The sequence below is a fragment of the Phaenicophaeus curvirostris genome, chromosome 20 (genome assembly GCF_032191515.1).
Source record: "Phaenicophaeus curvirostris isolate KB17595 chromosome 20, BPBGC_Pcur_1.0, whole genome shotgun sequence".
Taxonomy (NCBI): domain Eukaryota; kingdom Metazoa; phylum Chordata; class Aves; order Cuculiformes; family Cuculidae; genus Phaenicophaeus; species Phaenicophaeus curvirostris.
Genome location: NC_091411.1, coordinates 4,495,038 through 4,511,737, shown reverse-complemented (window position 1 = coordinate 4,511,737; position 16,700 = coordinate 4,495,038). Strand labels below are relative to the sequence as shown.

At 42.3% G+C, this 16,700-nt stretch overlaps 1 protein-coding gene across 1 annotated transcript in view; it reads right to left on the bottom strand.

Annotated features, from left to right (window-relative positions):
• Positions 1–16,700, bottom strand: part of PAPPA (pappalysin 1) — a 187,598-nt gene that overhangs the window by 158,788 nt on the left and 12,110 nt on the right. Inside the window, exon 2 of the mRNA XM_069873425.1 lies at positions 1,484–2,552. Coding sequence (XP_069729526.1) covers positions 1,484–2,552 — 1,069 coding nt within the window. The remainder of the gene's footprint in view (positions 1–1,483; positions 2,553–16,700) is intronic.

The window sequence follows — 16,700 nt, the reverse complement described above, 5'->3', positions numbered from 1 at the left end:
CACCTCGAGTTCTCAGAATGATGGTGTTAAAACAATCCAATTTGCATTATGCCTTTGATATTATTTGCTTAGTTGTGTTCCTCTCCAGTTGAACACTATTAAAAGAATAGTACTTTTCCTTTCAATATTTTCAATCATTAGTACTGAAGTATTTCCTCATTTGAGCTTTGTTCACTGGTAACTGACTGAAGTCAAGCTGAGCTATAAGGATTTTTTAAAAAACAACCTCACTGGAGTTAGAAAAAAAATTAAATACAAATCTGGAAAGGAAGAATTTCTTAAATTTCTTTAATATTTAAAGCTCCAGTAGAGCTGATAGTGTTGTTTAAAACCTTCTCTCTATTAAGGCAGTTACAAATATAGCCTGAATTGCTATAAAGAAAGGGACTCCAGAACAGATCATACTTCCCTTCTTAACCTGAACTTTAGTGTTGACAACACAGGGCATTCTGACCATCTAGAGTTTTTGCCCCATGACTCCATGAATTGCCCTAAAAAAACTGTAATGTCAAATACAAACAACAGAATTTCAACTTTAACCTTCACCTTCTGAGTATTTCTAACTCATTCAGAGGCAACACTTTTTACTTAGACTTACTAAACACTTTTTACTTAGACTTACTAACCACTTTTTACTTAAACTTACTCTTATCTGAAGATGACCAAGAGCAAGCTGGACTAATTGTAGGTATGTGGTACTCAACAATGCAAGTTATTCTCTTCCAACTGCAACAGAAGGAAGCCTTTAGCTGAGGATCTCAGCATTTTATAAACTCACAACCACCCACAGAAAGTTGCCCTGCCATTTGCAATGAAGTGGCATCTTCCTCATTTTAATATATATATAAAGAGGGGTGCAGATGGGTTCAATTATCCACTTACAGCATGTAACAGCACTTCAAGGAACCTGGTACCCACCTCCCTCCTCAAAACCCACAGAGTCAGCTGCCCCTCTGCAGCAGTGCTTATAGAAAGCCATACCCGTAGCATTAAGAGTATAGAATAACCTATTTACCTTCAAAGAAGTCCTACAGAATTAAAGTCTACCTAAGACTATTTATGTTCTGTTCCATGCCTGAGGGGCTCTTCCCTCTCCAAATACATATGAGCTTTCTATGACATCCAATCCCCATTCCTAAGAGTCTGTGGTTAAAACAAACTATGCAATGCTACAATATACTGCTCATAACCAACAACTAATGGGTTTCCTAAAATTGGCTGCTTCAGTCTTTAGCACTAACTCTGTTTAGCCTAGATGGGGAATACCAATTCAAGGTTATGATGCTGCTGAGACCATTACTGAGATTGCATTTGGATAACTGTAATGTGAGCTAAACACAAAGAAAAGAATAAATTAATTTAAAATTCCAGAGCCCATAATGTCAATAACACAAGAGTTCAGCAGCCAGCAGACTGATCAATATCTGGACAAGCATTCATTAATACGATCATAAAAAGTTTTTTTGTTTAAGAAATTGCCTACCTGTAAGGAGAATATGGGTCAAAGCATGTCTTGGTGACTTCTGTTATCTCTGGGTTGCAGCATTCCCCACCATCAAAGTTGTATCTCTCATAATTACAATCCATGTCACACACCCCATTCTGCTTCTTCTTGTTGAAGAGCGTGTGGCGTACGTGTCGGCAGTCTCCACCATCATACCCGGTCAAGGTGTGATTGCACTCAGGATCACAGTTTTCATCCCCAATCTTGCTGATATCACAGTTGGCCAGGATGAGTCGGTGGCGAAGGGAAGAGTTCTTCACCTCCAGCACCTCCAGCTCCCAGGTGATGTTGTAGCGGCTGAAAGCCTCATTTAAATGCTGATGCTGGAACTCAATCTGCTGCCGGCTGACAGTGGGGTTCTGGTGCTTGTCATCATAGAGATTTACCACACGATAGCGAACAATTTTGTTGCGGCGGAAGCGAGGGAGCTTGTTGTAGCTGGCGATTACGTCTGTGTTGTCACAGACAGTCTGTCCGCAGAGAGGAGGGTCTAGGCTGGTATCCAGCAAATAGCCATGATGGTAGGTGAATTTGCTCTGAGGACTGCTGCCATCCTTCATGGGAGACCAGGTGCTTTTCACATTCAGTAAACTGTCTTGAAGAACTAGCTGAGGTAGAGGCATGTCTTGTCTGTGAATTGCCTGGCCCATGTCCAACAAGATCTCCTTCTGAGACCGGGCTGTCCTCCAGAGGCTGAAGTGCTCTATGTAACCCCGATAGTTCTGGTTCAGGGCATTTCCTCCAACCATGAGCACCTTGCACTTCAATGTCAGAAGACTGAAGATGCTGCCCACTTGCTCTCCACTTGTGGCCACCTGGGCACCATTCACATAGAGTTTCATCAGGTGCCCATCATATGTGGCAGCAAGATGCACCCACTGGTTGGGGAGGTAGCTGCGATGTGCTGCAATGGTGGTTACTTTGCGAGCACGGTCTGTCTTCAGAGAGAAGAAATAACGGGGGTCTCTATTCCCCTGGTCACTGACGGTGTTAATCCCCAGGACCCATCCTCGGTCACGGGAGGTGTAAGAACATTTGTCATATAGTCCTATGTGCCCCCAAAAAAGAAATATGAATAAATAAGGATGACAGAATAAAGCAATTAGTCTTTCAGTAATATAAATAAATCTGTCTGTACATATATGCACACACTCATCTACCTGTGTTAGAAAGTTAGTGTACAAGAAAGAATCATCCAGTGCATGATTGTGGGAGGTCATGTTAAGAAGTGCTATTAAATGTCAAAGTTTGCCAATGGCGTGCATGAATGGAACTCCCCTTATCCTGTCCAAAGACCAAAACCCTTTTGCAAAATGTTGTACCATGCGTTTGGTTTCTACCTTCACTCAAGCCATACACAAGTGGTTGAAAATAAGAACAGTCTTGAGAAGCAATCCTTGCTGGCCTCACTCATACCTGATACCTTGAACCCTACACCTAACAAGGTCCAGAGGAAAAATAATTGTAAAACCTGAGTACTGCACAGTTTGAGAGACACTGAAGATCGAACAACCACATCATACAGAGAGGGAAAGGGATGTGTTCAGCTTTCCTTCAGTTTCATACCCAATCAAAACCAGTACAGAAATGGCATGCGTTGGTATGCTGGATGTGCTGAACAAGGTATACAACACACTAGGAAAGGGCAACAAACATGAATGGTTGGACACATGCATTCAGAAAAAATCCTGTCACCTCACACACACACTTCATTTAGTGGATGTCTCATCTCTGGAGGTGTTCAAGGCCAGGCTGGATGAGGCTTTGAGTAACCTGACCTAGTGGAAGGGTTAGAACAGGGAGGTTGGAAACGGATGGGCTTTAAGGTCCCTTCCATCCCAAGCCATCCTATTATTCTATGAATCATAACAATTTGATGTGCCTGGAGGGAACATGATTTCTCTCATAGACAAAGTGTGGATCCACACCTAAAGCTCTCTCACCCAGTCTTCAGGCAGCTCCAAGCAGTGGGAAGAGCCCACTACTTCTCAGTTTGGGACACAAGGTTTGGCAAGTTAAAGACATACATTTCCATCTTTCACGTTCTCAAAGGCCAAGGGCTGCAAAGACATCCCTCAACTGAAAAAATAATTGTTAGAGCCTTCAGCACCAAACAGCTTTCTACTATCTGCACACGGAAAACAATCCTTCCCCCAAGCCTTCACTTCCAAAAGCTTCAACAAAACCCATAAATCTCTGACAGTTCGGTCCTCATGAAAAGACTAAATATCTCCTCACCTCACCCCTGCACCCTAACCTTCCCAGCACTATAACCAAATAACATCTTCTGCTTCTAAGTCGCTCCACAGCCATCTGTTAACAATCACTCATTAACAGTGCAGTCTTGTCTAGTATCAACAGAGCAAAGGTTACAGGAGCATTCACTGTATTTTTCCTCCCCTCTCCCAGCATCCCACCTTCCCCCTCTCTCCTCTCCCAGCATCCCACCTTCCCCCCCTCTCCTCACACCCTTCCTCTCTCCTCCTCCTCCCCTGTGAAAAAAAAAAAAAAGTCTTCTGATGAGAAAGTTAAAAAAAATTTAAACAGGCCTTTTTTCTGCATGCTGGTATTTTCCTAGGGACTCTGAGCTCCCCCTTTTCCTGTTTCCTTTGGAAGAGAGATCCCAGGGTTCGGAAGGTAATGTGTTTATTCATCTGTAAGGCGCACTCAGTTCAAAACCTTTTTGAGACCAGCTTCTAGTTTATACTGCTACTTCTGATCATGAGAAATGAGAGGAGGAGAACCAGGGAAGGAAAAAACCAATACGCTAAAATAAATGACATTTGCCAGGATGGATATTTACCTGAGAAATTTGGGATGGGTGAGCCAAAGCTACCAGTGACCTTCTTGGAGTCTGTTTTTAAGCAGATTTTTAATTTTCTTTGTGTATTAAATGCTTTTACAAAGCGTTCATTTTCAGATGTACTATACCTCATAAACATCTGCATTTTTATGAATCTCAAATGAAGGTATTGTCCAGTGTGGATAATACTACAATGAATGAGAAGACAGCTGGCAAGACAAGTCCCCTTCCAAATCAATAATAACAAAATAAGTTACAAAAATCTCAACTGATTGTAGTAATACCATTAGAGCTGGTCAGACATTTTGTCACAGTTTCTGCCTGCCAAGAAATGCCAACACGGTGAGAGCAGAAAAACTGACGCAGAAATGGGCTAGTCCCTACAGATGTCTCCAAGAAGGTGTGGGTCCTTCAACACAGCCAGAGGAACTCCAGAGTCTCCCTCAGCTGTTCTGACTGCAAGCACAGAAAGTCAAACTATCCCAGCCATGCTGCCCACAACCTCCTGCCACCTTTGCCACCCAGTGGCAAAATTCTCCAGGCCTGTGGACCACAGGACAGCTGCACGTGCAATAGCTGCCCCACCTGTTTCTTAAGGCATCCAAGATCCCTGCTGTCAGACAGAAGTTCTGGAACAGACTCCTGGGGTCTCCAGTTCTGGGGAAGACCACTATACAGTCTTTGAGGGTCAAGTTTTTTGGCTTTTTGCACTGACTGGGGCTGGAAATATTCCCCCAAAGAACTAATAAATTATTGTGGAATGGAAATTCAGTTTCCTAGCCAGCATTAAAGAACATCTTCCTTTCTCTGTCTCTGAAGTGCTGCATGATGCTAGCGATTGACCTCAACTGAACAGATGGAGCCACTGGAGGAACACAACAGAATAGTAGCAATCTTCCCTTGCCTTTGAGCATTTAAACCCTGATGTGATGCAACATGTCTTGAGTTTGGCTCAAACAGCTGCCATCAATTCAAGATTTACAGGGAGCCAAAGGAGGGCAGAAAAAGAAAAAAGACAGTGACAATAGGGACACCACTGAACATGCCAGTATGAAAGCTGCTGAACTCAAACAGTCTACTATTCCAGTTCTTTACATTTTCTGGTCTAGGGCAAAGGTCATTACTGAATCCATATGCCATGTACAGAATTCTTTTCTCAAACTTTTACTATTACAGACATCCAACTCCTGATGAAAAGATGGATTTGACACAATCCCTTCAGCAACAAGGCTTGTTTTATTCTTAAGAGAAAGGAAAAAGAGTAAGATAAGAGATAAGAAACCCACACTCCCTAGAACTTGCAAAGTCGTACCAGTTCTTTATGACCTTCTTTTGCTTCTACGCTCTTCCTACTTTCCCAATCCTTCACTTACTTTTGGCTTTAGACTAAGAGTCCTCCGGCTAAGGGAGTGTCACTTTTCCATTTTGTCTCCAGCACAATGAAACTAATTTCAAATGGGACTTGGGATGTCATAATAAAAGAATTTATTGCTTCTTCTATGACAGCTAATAAGGGCAAAGCCATTGGAGGAGGGACACGAGAAATAATTGCCAGAACTTCTGAAAACTGAATAATTTGATGTTTTCACAATTTATTTCAATTTAGTAAAAGGTTCCATAGCCATGAGTTATTTCTCAGACATAATTAAGAACATTTTAAACAAGAGGCCTCTTTTACCCCAAACAAGGCTGTTTCTGAGCAAAATCACCCCTCGCAAAGGTTGACACTCTGAGTTTCAAAATTCAGCCGTGACCACAGCCAATATTTATATGAAAAACACGGAGTTTAGATTCTCATTTGCACTCAAATTCTTTACAATAATGCGGTAAAGGACATTTTTAGCTACTTAATATTCCTTTACAAATCAAGAGTGGTGCAAAGGCCTCATGGTAGATGAGACTCAAGCCAATGACTGCAAAACCACAATTTGGCGAATGTGCCTGAAGTTTCTGAGCCAAGAAATGGTGTGAAATAAAAACTGATGTTTGTTTTCCCCACAGCAATTAGATTAAAAAAATATGTACAAGTTTCATACAGCAGCAAACAGTTTTCCTCACTTCTGCTTGCCCCGAGTTGCTAGAAAGGGATAAAGCTACAGCTGAGGATACTGGTAGCCCTTCGAACTTCAGAGTCTGAATGGGTTATTCTCCTGGTGAAGCTCCCGTTCCTGAAACCCAAGGGGAACCCAACCAGAATTTTACCTTTTATTAAAGATAAAAAGAGGCACTAGTTCAGCTTTCCAGTAAGAGTCACTGGTAACCTTCCTTCCTCACAAAGAAGTGAGTCACTTTTCAGACAACTCCAAAGCACTGCATGAACAGAGTAAGATGCCAAGTTCCTGAATGCTTGGCCAAAGACAGACTTCGGTGGCCCACGATGCTCCTTGCAGTCCCATAGTGTATGTCCCTTATAGGAAAAGCAAATTCCTAGACATCAAAGAGGCGGAAAAGCTGGAAAACTAAGCTTCATATCCCCAATGCCAAAAGTCAAACACGGAAAATGAGAAATATAGTCTTTCCCCTTTTTAACAAGTGAAATCTCAGTGCCCTTGCACTGACCTACAATTGGTCCAGTATCTGACTGTCCATGTGACCTCTTCCAGGACATCCTAACACAGGCCAGTGTTTAATTTACAACCCAGTTTGTTTTCAGGACTTTGCTGGGGACTTAAACAGAGGCACATCCTTGCCTAGGCCCCGTGCGCTCGACAGGATCTGGCAGCATGAGCACAGCATGTGGCATCAGCTGCTGAACTTCTGGAAGTCCTGGGTGAGGACACGAGGAGGACACGAGGCATTGCTGTAACCAAACTTGCGATGTAGAGATTGAAGCAGATGTTTATCAGCAGCAGCCACAGAGGAATGGGAACTCACAGCTAGAGGCTGAAGTTGCTGGAATCATAAGAAGCTCTCTGTGGGCAGAGTTTAAAAGAAGAGAGGCCAAAGTAGCCCATGCAAGCTGCCATAATCCACTTGAAAATTATTGATAACAGACTCCAGGCCTCCCTCCATCACTTCAGTGCAGTTTCTTACGTGTTGCTAACAACAATCTTCCCAGTAATCAGTCCAGCCATAGAACTACCTAAGAATTTAATTCTTTATGTAGAAAAAGTTTCCCCGTGCTGCTGAAGAAAGGAGAGGGTAAAAAAAAAAAAAAAAAGGACTTGTTATGCTTTCCTTTCCTGGAGCTGAGAGGGTGGGGGAAGGGGAAGAAGGAGGTCAGTTTGACTTTGAACACATCGGGTGTGCTGCAGAGACCGTCACAGCCATGCAAGGCAGAACAGAAAACAGTGCCCAGCACTTCTGAAAGTTGGCCGTGCCTGTTTAGCTGGGAGACTCCAACCAGAGGTGACAGGACTCAGTTATGAAAGGGGAATTTAGGTCAACAATCAAAGCTGCAGTCAGGGGGCCCAAGAACAGGGAGCTAAAGGTTGGGGCTGTTTTTTTCTTTAGCATGCTTTAATCGTTTAGTATCAAAGCACAGAGGAACGCTTGAAAGAGCAAATATTCTACAGGAACCTATAGAAAGCTTTTATCTGTCCAGAGGAAAATAATTAAACCCGACAGATTTGGGTTAAGTATCCCCATGTTCCATGCAATTGGATAAGTCAGCGAAGATCCACCGGAGCAATTCTTGAGTTCTGCACTCGATATTTCATGGTATGACGTTGAACCCAATATAGTTTTACAAAGGGGAGAAATAATCTCTCCTTTCCTTTGCCATGCTTCCCCCAGCCCCCACTTCCTTCCACAAGAGTTAAATAATTCAAAGTCCAGAGTACTTAAGGCAACATCTCTGTCCACACCATTTCCAACACAGTTAAGAGGCCTCCTGAGGTTGCCCCCCTGAGACGAGGAGTGGCTCATGCAAACCACCCGAGAGTTGCTCAGGTGGCAACGTACTACTTAAGTGAGCAAAAAGGGGATGTTTGCTGCTGCCATCAAGCTAGCTGAATTCACACCAGATATTATCATTGTCAACAGGATTCAGGTCTGAGACAGAAGGGGAGTTTTTTCTCTTTTGACATGAAAGACAACATCTTCATCATGTAGAAATACAGAGTCTAATACAGCTATGCCTATTTAATGTTGAGAATTTGACCCAAGGCTCCTTATGTTACCAAAATCTTTATGTCATTGGCAGTTAGCATTAAGTCAAGCATGTATTCCTCCTGTTTCTTTAATTCCCAGTCACTCATATGCTCAATGAGATACCTTGAAGCTCGGAAATGGGGAGGTGAGAGTGTCTAAAACAGTGAAACATGAATTTGTAGTGGCTGGTTAGTTGTGAGCATTACATAAATCCTTCCTTTCTGATAACAGAATCATGTAGGCTGCAACAGAGCAGCCACTGGCATGGAGAATCATATTAGTGACACTTCACTGAGCCTATTGTGAGAATACACCCGCTAACAGTATAGAAGAGCTTACTGCAAATAGATCTGGTAGGCTGGGGTTAGGGAGAAATTATTAGATTGTGAGGATTTTTGAGGTGTAAGTGAGCACATAACACTGCCTAACTAGATGGCACAAAGGAGCGAGCTTCAGCCCTTGTTACAATACATAACAGGGGCATCCTTGGACTGGGTATTGCTTCTGCAAGGGCTCCTTTGTACACAGTATCAGCGTAAACAAGTATTAGTGGGAAGGTTGGCTTCTTATCTAGATCTCCCTAAGCACTTCACAGTAAAGCTGTAGAACGAGTGGAGACTGGTACTCAGTTAACAAACTGTGGCTGGCTATGATCTAATAAGGAAGTTTAGGTGGGCTTTTAGAAGGATAGCAAAAAGCACATCCTTTGCAAAGTTCAAACATCAGTCCCTGCTATAAAGTCTGGGACCACAGGAACATTCCAAAGAATAAAGGTAAGGATTTTCTAATATCTACAAAACACTTTATTTCTCCTGCCTTGTTCTCAGAAACAACTGAATATTTTGATGAAAGATTGGAAAGCCACTATATGTCCATGTTGTTACAGTTGATGGTTACACACACAGACATAGGGACAGTGTTAAAGTAGTACAGGCAGGCTTCAGTCAGGTACTTCTTAACTTTAAATCATAAACTCTGCAGCCACCAGCATGTTCCTTCAGAGAATCACTGGTGTACATCATAAATATGGGATGCTTTGCTTCATCTTGATTCAGGCAAGAATTCAGGGTAGTAGCTGCCAGTTTTAGGCATTCTAGTGTGGTCCACTGATAGAATTTAGTGTTTATGAAAACCCATACATCCTTCAAATATAGTGAATGGAAAGCTCTCACTAAGGTTGTTAGTTTGGCTCAAAGGGACCTGAATACACCTTTCAGCTTCAAAGCTTATCTATGCTCACTAATCAGCAGAACCAAGTTACGAATTAACCATCCTATTGTAGTTCAGGCAGCAAACTCACCTTTAAAGAAATTCAGCATTGGCATCATTCTCACTTTAAAAGCGGATGTTGCAAAACACACGGATGCATATCAAGAGGCATGCATGACAATCATTCACCTTCTTCAGACGCATGCACACACAAAACTGCAAACACACATAAAGCTACAAAAAAAAGGACATAAATACAATGGCACAGCAACACAAGGGATGCTCTACACACACCGATGAATGTAGCCAGCAATGTGCTTGGTGGAACATACGTTACCTCTGCTTCCACGCCTCCTTTGACTCCCTGCACTATTAGCAAGATCCTGATTAGCTATCAGTGCTCTACAGAGAAATTTAGTCTTGTGCGTGCTAACACAGAGTAGCTTTCCTCCCTTTTGTAAGAGTTAATGCTCGAGAGCAAACAGAGAGAGTTTCTTCTACGGAAGGAGCAGATACGTACCATAACTTCCAGGCAACATAAATGATAAAGTGGTATTTTCTGGGCTCCTTTTAGCAAGCAGAAAGAATTGATCATAAACTGGGTCAAGATAGGTCAGCATATCTCAGAGCAGATCAGATGGCCAGAGCATCCCAGGGGGAAACGTTCTCCTGGAAGGATTACTAGAGGCACATCTGTGCCATCAGATGACCGTGCACAATACCCATCATCTCACTGGGAGTTCAATATGGCATTTCCTTTCAAAATGTGCTTTGTGCCTGACAAGCACTGCAACTCAATCAGCTGCAGCAGTGGCCAAGCCTGTAGTCGCTCTGGAAAAATGCCCAACGTGCCGCCCTGCAGAACCACCTCGATGCCCAGAAACGCAGAGCATCGAGAAGTGGAAGTCTACACGCAAGAGTACTTGCGGTGCTGATGAAAACACACAGTTAGGATTGAAGAAGGGACAACTCATCTTGTTTTGCTTTTTAGAATTCCCTTGTCTCTGACCTTTACAGCAGCTTTAGGGCAGCACTGGAATCAGCTGAGCAGTTACTACTCACAGCTGCAGAGAGAAGAGCTTTTACACCATTGCACAATGCATGTGTGTTTGTAGGGGGGAGGTTAGTGCCAGAGAACAAAGAAGGAAATCTAGTGGCACCTAAATCAAACATTATTATCAATAAAGGAGTGGGAAGAGGACCAGGAGAGCAGGGACAACCTTACAACCTCTCCAAGATCAGACAGATGGCCAACATCCACATTATTACAAAACCAAAACAAAAACAAAAAATTCCATGAATGCAAACTAGGGCACCCTGCAAGGAGACGGTAAAAATCACATCATGATTGCTTAGGCTTGTCTTTGTAATTGAGGGGCATTTCCACATGAAACAATTTGAGTTATTTAATTGGATTTTGAGAACATTCTTGAGCAGATACTTTGTGAGTGCAAAACTGAGTAGTTCCAGTGCATTTACACTGATTTATACCATGCGAGGTCTTTGCCTCTGTGAGAATTAAATATCTTAGAGTAAAAATATCTTAGATCTTATCCAGACTCAAGTATCTTATTGCATCTGGCTTTCCCATATGACTGCATCTTGCCTGTACTAACAGAAACAACTGAGGAATTTACCAACCTTAAAAGAAACATCTCCGACACAATCCACAGAACAGCATGTAGTAACAGCAGGCAGAATGGAGCTGATTGTGCCTGTTTTCTGCTGTCGCTTTTGAAAGGGATCCGGGCCTTCGCTAATCATGACTATTTCATGCCTCAAATTCCCCGTTCCATACTTGCCTACAAGTTCCAAACCCATACACAAACCACAGAGATATTTCTGCTTTCTAGGAAACATCCTGCTGAAAAAACCTGCCTCTCTAACATGATATAACTATTATAGTATGCGTTCCAGATAAGTTAGTATGCAGTGACCACAGCCTAAGTATATCATTTTAGAGCCCTATTTTTCTGCTCAGTTTGAAGCCAATTTCATTTGTTTTGGTACAATTTTCCTCCTGGAAATACCTGAGCCTGTATTTCTGCTCTACAAATAGCAGTGATCACTTGATTTGTGAGCACAAATAAACAGTCATCTGAAAGAAAATTCTCACACAGATACTCATGATACCTTAGAAGTGTACGGAAACAAGTTCACACCTATTAAACCAAAGGCTGTAGCTGAAAATGCAGCCTTTAGTTCTTAAAGGACAAGATGGGACAACAATGGGCAAACCTCCAAAAGGTCATAATTCTACTTCGCTTTCCATAAGCGTTGCCAAAGTCAAATGCTTCTCGAAAGTAATTGACCTTCTCAAGTCTGCAGAACTGAAAGAAAAATGTAAAAGAAACAAGCTACCTTGGAAGATTTTTGGCAATTCTTGTGTTTAGCTGAGCAGCAGGAAATATTGTATGTCCAACCTTTCTTATGTTATTTCAGCCCTTCCACTTCTGGTTAAATTTGGAACCAGAGAAGTGAAGACTAACAAAATACTACTTTCTCTGTGCATAAGCCTACATATACACGTGCACATGGGTTTGAGGGAGCAAGCTGGGGCATTTTGAGCTTAAATTTGAATTTTGAGGAATGATCTCCAGCTGGGGACGGCTCAAATGAAATTAAGTCCTGTCTCAGAACACTAATTACCTTTGTCAGGTCTTTGGTCTATAGTTTTTGTTTGCAACTCAGCCAAAATTGTCAGAATAGGTCATTTCAGCATACAGTCCCTTCTTTTCTGCTGTTCTGCCCTGAGACTGACAGACCACCCAGCAACGAGATGACAAGCAAAAGTCATCCCAAGCTTATTCTTTGCTTTCTCATTCACTTCTTTGTTTGTAACCATTGTCTGCTGGGTTAGCTTCAAAGTCCTGACATTGTCAGTGCTCCAGCTTCCAGAGGAGAACCTTGATTTTGCTCCCCAAGGGTTGTATTCTGGAGGTAAATAACTTGGCTTCATTCAAGTCAACAGTAAAGCTCTTAGTATCCTTAATAAGAAAATATTCAGTCTTGTTTTTCAGCTTCTCTTCAAACTAGCACACAGGACTGTTTTTGAACAGCACACCATTCACGTTAAAGATAAAATCTAAATAAGACTAACAACATCATATGAAACTAGGTCTGAAAATTGAACTATGGTCATGCCCAGGAGACCCTACAAAGAGTTGGTAATAGTCCGGTGAATAGAAATATCCTACCAGTGTCAAGGAGAATCCACAGAAATACTGGAAAACGAAAGTATTTGAAATTACCACCTTAGCACTACCCGGCTTTACCATCAGCTTCAATTACTTTTGCAATAACACCTGAAAACCCCAGAATAATCTGACATTAGTAGTACTCAAACACAATACAGGTGAGGTCTGAACTGACTCCTCTTTAAAGACCTTGTAATTTAGAAAAATGCTGAATTTGAAAGTTACAGTGGCAGATATTTCACCATTCTACTCAGAAAGGTCTTTCAATGACTGACTACTCTCAAGCCTAAAATACTGCATTTTATCTCTTTTCTTTGGTTGCGTAGTGTCCATGTGCATCCATTGGATTTACTCATATCCTCCATTATTAGATTTCCAACCTCCAATTATCAGATTAATATTTCCCACACATACACTTAAAGATCGTAAAGATCAAGTCACCTCTTAACCTTCTTCAGTCAAATACTTTAAGGCTTGTTACAAATCATATAATTACTGTCATGGTTACGTTTTTTTCTCTAAATCTTCTTTCATACAACATCCTTCTTCAACTGTGGACACCAGAACTGGACAAAGTGCTTCATCAGCAGCTACTTCAGTGTCAATACAAGGATAACAGATCCTCCCCAATCCAGCTGAATGTTTGCTTGTTTACTTAGCCAATGATGACTCTAAACCTTTGGCCACAGCATCACACTGCCAGGTCACATTTACATGCTTTATCTATTCCTCAATGCAGTTACTCCTACACATTTATCTTCCAGGTGAAAGACCCTTGCCCAAGCACTCATTCTTGATGTATGACCTGGCACCCATCTTTCTATATCTATGACTTCACATTTGGCTTTATTCTAATGCGTACAATTTGCATGCTCTCCGTTTTTGAAAACGCTCAAATGAGAGTACTGTTTTGGTCATTGTTTACCACTCCCTGAACTGAGCAACATCTGCAAATTTTATCAGCACTGATTTTATGCTTTCTTGCAGGTTGTTGACAGAAAATATTAACTAGTAAAGAGCCAAGATTGCATTGTGCTGAATACGAGGGAATGTGGCCAGAGTCACACTGTTCAGGCAACAGCTCTGTTTTTAAGTAGGGGAAAATAAATACCTGTGATACTCATGAATACGAGCTTACACAAGTCAAGAAAAAAAAGATGGGACAAATAGATAATTATGAGATTGGCAAGATATGCCTCTGTCTTTCTGTCTCTGGCATTCCTCAACTTCAGTCTTCTCTTTATAGCAGCACCATGCTGCAGGGACCTAGCACAATCCTGGCCAACAGGACTTCTTGGATGAGTGTTTCTTCCCTTTGGTACAATGGAGTGGCATTTGCCAATAACAGCATCATGCATGATCAAAGAGCTGCACCGATGATATTACCTCATCCTGACAAACAGTATCTCCCTGACTTTGCTGAGAACCATTACCCCACCTTCACAGATGGAAAGGACGGAGCTGAGGGTACCTCAGAGCAATTGCAAAGTAGTAACCTGTGCACCTCCAAACACTGCCACAAAATAAGCAGCCTGAATCAGCAGAAGAGGGAGCCTGCTTCTCTCTCATACAGCAGTTTCATCACTGCTGAAGCAAACACCCTTTCTTTCCCCAAAAGCATCTAATTTATTCCTAAAAGAATCTCTGTTCCCTTCCCAAAACCACCAGCAAAAGCAACCTCTACCCTTTGCCACTGCCTGTTTTCTTCTCCGTCAACTAATCTCTGTCTCTCCTTTTCTCACAGAATATCTTGTTGCAATGCCCGTCTATAATAATTTTCAAATAAAAATGCGTGCCTCGTCAAGCTTGCCCTGCCACCAGTGTTTGACAAGTGTCAGAGAAACCCCATAAAAGCCACGCTGTGAGCTCATCACTCCAGAGGACACCATGTGTTGAACACATTGACAGTTCTCAATAAATAACATCCCTGCTGAACAGCTGGTTGGATTGCTTGGGTTTGGAAGAATGTTGGCCACGTTGCCTACTTACGTGCATCCTCCTCAATGATGCACTAAAGATCTTGTGCATGGGGAGCGGAAATACATCACTTCCAGAAGATACCAACGTATTATTCTTAAGGAAGTATCTGAACACCAGTTTAGATCCTAACCCAAGGCTTACGGCCAATTTCAGACATACACATGTGCAATAAAGTGTCGGTTTCTTGATATAAATGCAATAGACATCCGCCGTGTGGGAGGGGAGAGATGGGCGGTGGTAGGAAGAGCTATCCTAATCTTGTTTCCTTCTTCCCTCTTTTTCATGAAATACGTAGCTCTCATTTCATTTAGTGCTTTCTTAAGTACCAGAGCACAGAAACTGTTCTCCAAAACACTTTGGCTGTCACAGTGTGAGAGCAAAGACATGGCTGGGGCAGAAAGGCACTTGTTTTTCTGTTTCTGGTATCAGGGTTTGAGGCAGAGGGAAGAGTTTACTGCAGTGCTCAGCCTCCTACCACTGCAAGGTGTCTTCCTCCATGACTACAAGTGCTCCTGGTCTACCTTTGCTGCCAAATCCCACCCACCAGAAACATTCAGAGAAGAAACACAGACCCCTCGTAGTATCATTTTGCCTCTGTGAGATGCAGCTGCTTTTGCTTCCCTCTCTGGCCTGCTCCACGGAGCCTGCAGGTGTTTGGATACAGCAATTTCCCAGTAAAACTTGTGGTATGCTGATGTTTAAAATAAAATAAAATAAACCCCTACTATTACAGCATATAGCTGAAGACCACCCCTGTTTGAGTGATGCCCCTGGTGAGACACAGAATGTAAACAGTCTGTTTGATTAAACCATCTCTAGCAAGAGGACTTTGGGGAATTCCAGTCTTTCCTAGCGCAAAGAGCAGAAGATACTCTGCTCTTCATTAATTCAGAGTTCTTCAAAGAGCAAGACTGAATTGCTGAACTTCCCTCCTAGGAGAAACTGTTGATAGTTATCCTGGAATTCTTGGAGGAAGCTCACTGGTATAAATCAGGTCTGTTTCCACCACCACCCTGCCCCCTTCTTTATTTAATCTGTTCACAGGCAAAGGGATTGTGCAACAACTGATAAACTTTGCCCGTGCTGCAATAAGAAATACTCATTTCTGATTGTCTTCCACCCCCCACTGGGGTGAAAGGTGGAGAGACCACTCTGGAATAGTCTTACAATACAGCTATTAATTACATGCCAGAAAATATTTGTACAAGAAGAGAAACTGCTCTTTCAACAAAAAGTAACAGATAAGACTATTTTAAACCATCACATTTTAAAGTATGGTGATTTTCTTAGCAGTGGAAACCTTTTGCAATACATTTAAACCTTCAAGGTTCTTAGAACTAAAGTGGGACCACAACTTTCATGTCTATATTATCCACAAAAACTCCTTTATTCCCAGTTTCCAAAGACACTTCTTATGGAAGAGGGGGAGCCTAGGATGGTGACAAGAGCACTGCACGGATACAACAACTCTGCATGGGTGAGGAACCACAGCCCCAACCAGTGCTGCCTCCCTCGCTCCCAGGGATTTTCTTTAACCAGATTTTCTTTATCCCAGAGATTTACCCATACATTCTGAAGAGCCAGAAAGGCTTTTCAGAGGGTCCCAGTGTCTCCTGGAAGCAAACAAATACCAGTTTCCTCAGCTCCTAGCTGAGATCACCAAGAAGCAGTACTGGAGAAACAATTCAGGAACAGTCACAAGAAAATGGACTTTTTCCTGGGTTCCCCTGTGCCGTAAGGGGTTTGAGGAAACTTTTGATCAAGTTAAAGCATTTTGTGTTTTCCAGGACCATTACCATGACTATTTGTCCCTTGCTCCAAAACTCGTGGTGACTACACAGCCCTGTGTTATTTATTTCCTAGGGTCCTGCTCTCTCCTACCTCTGTACTTTGGCGGCTCTGTTAGAGAAATGTG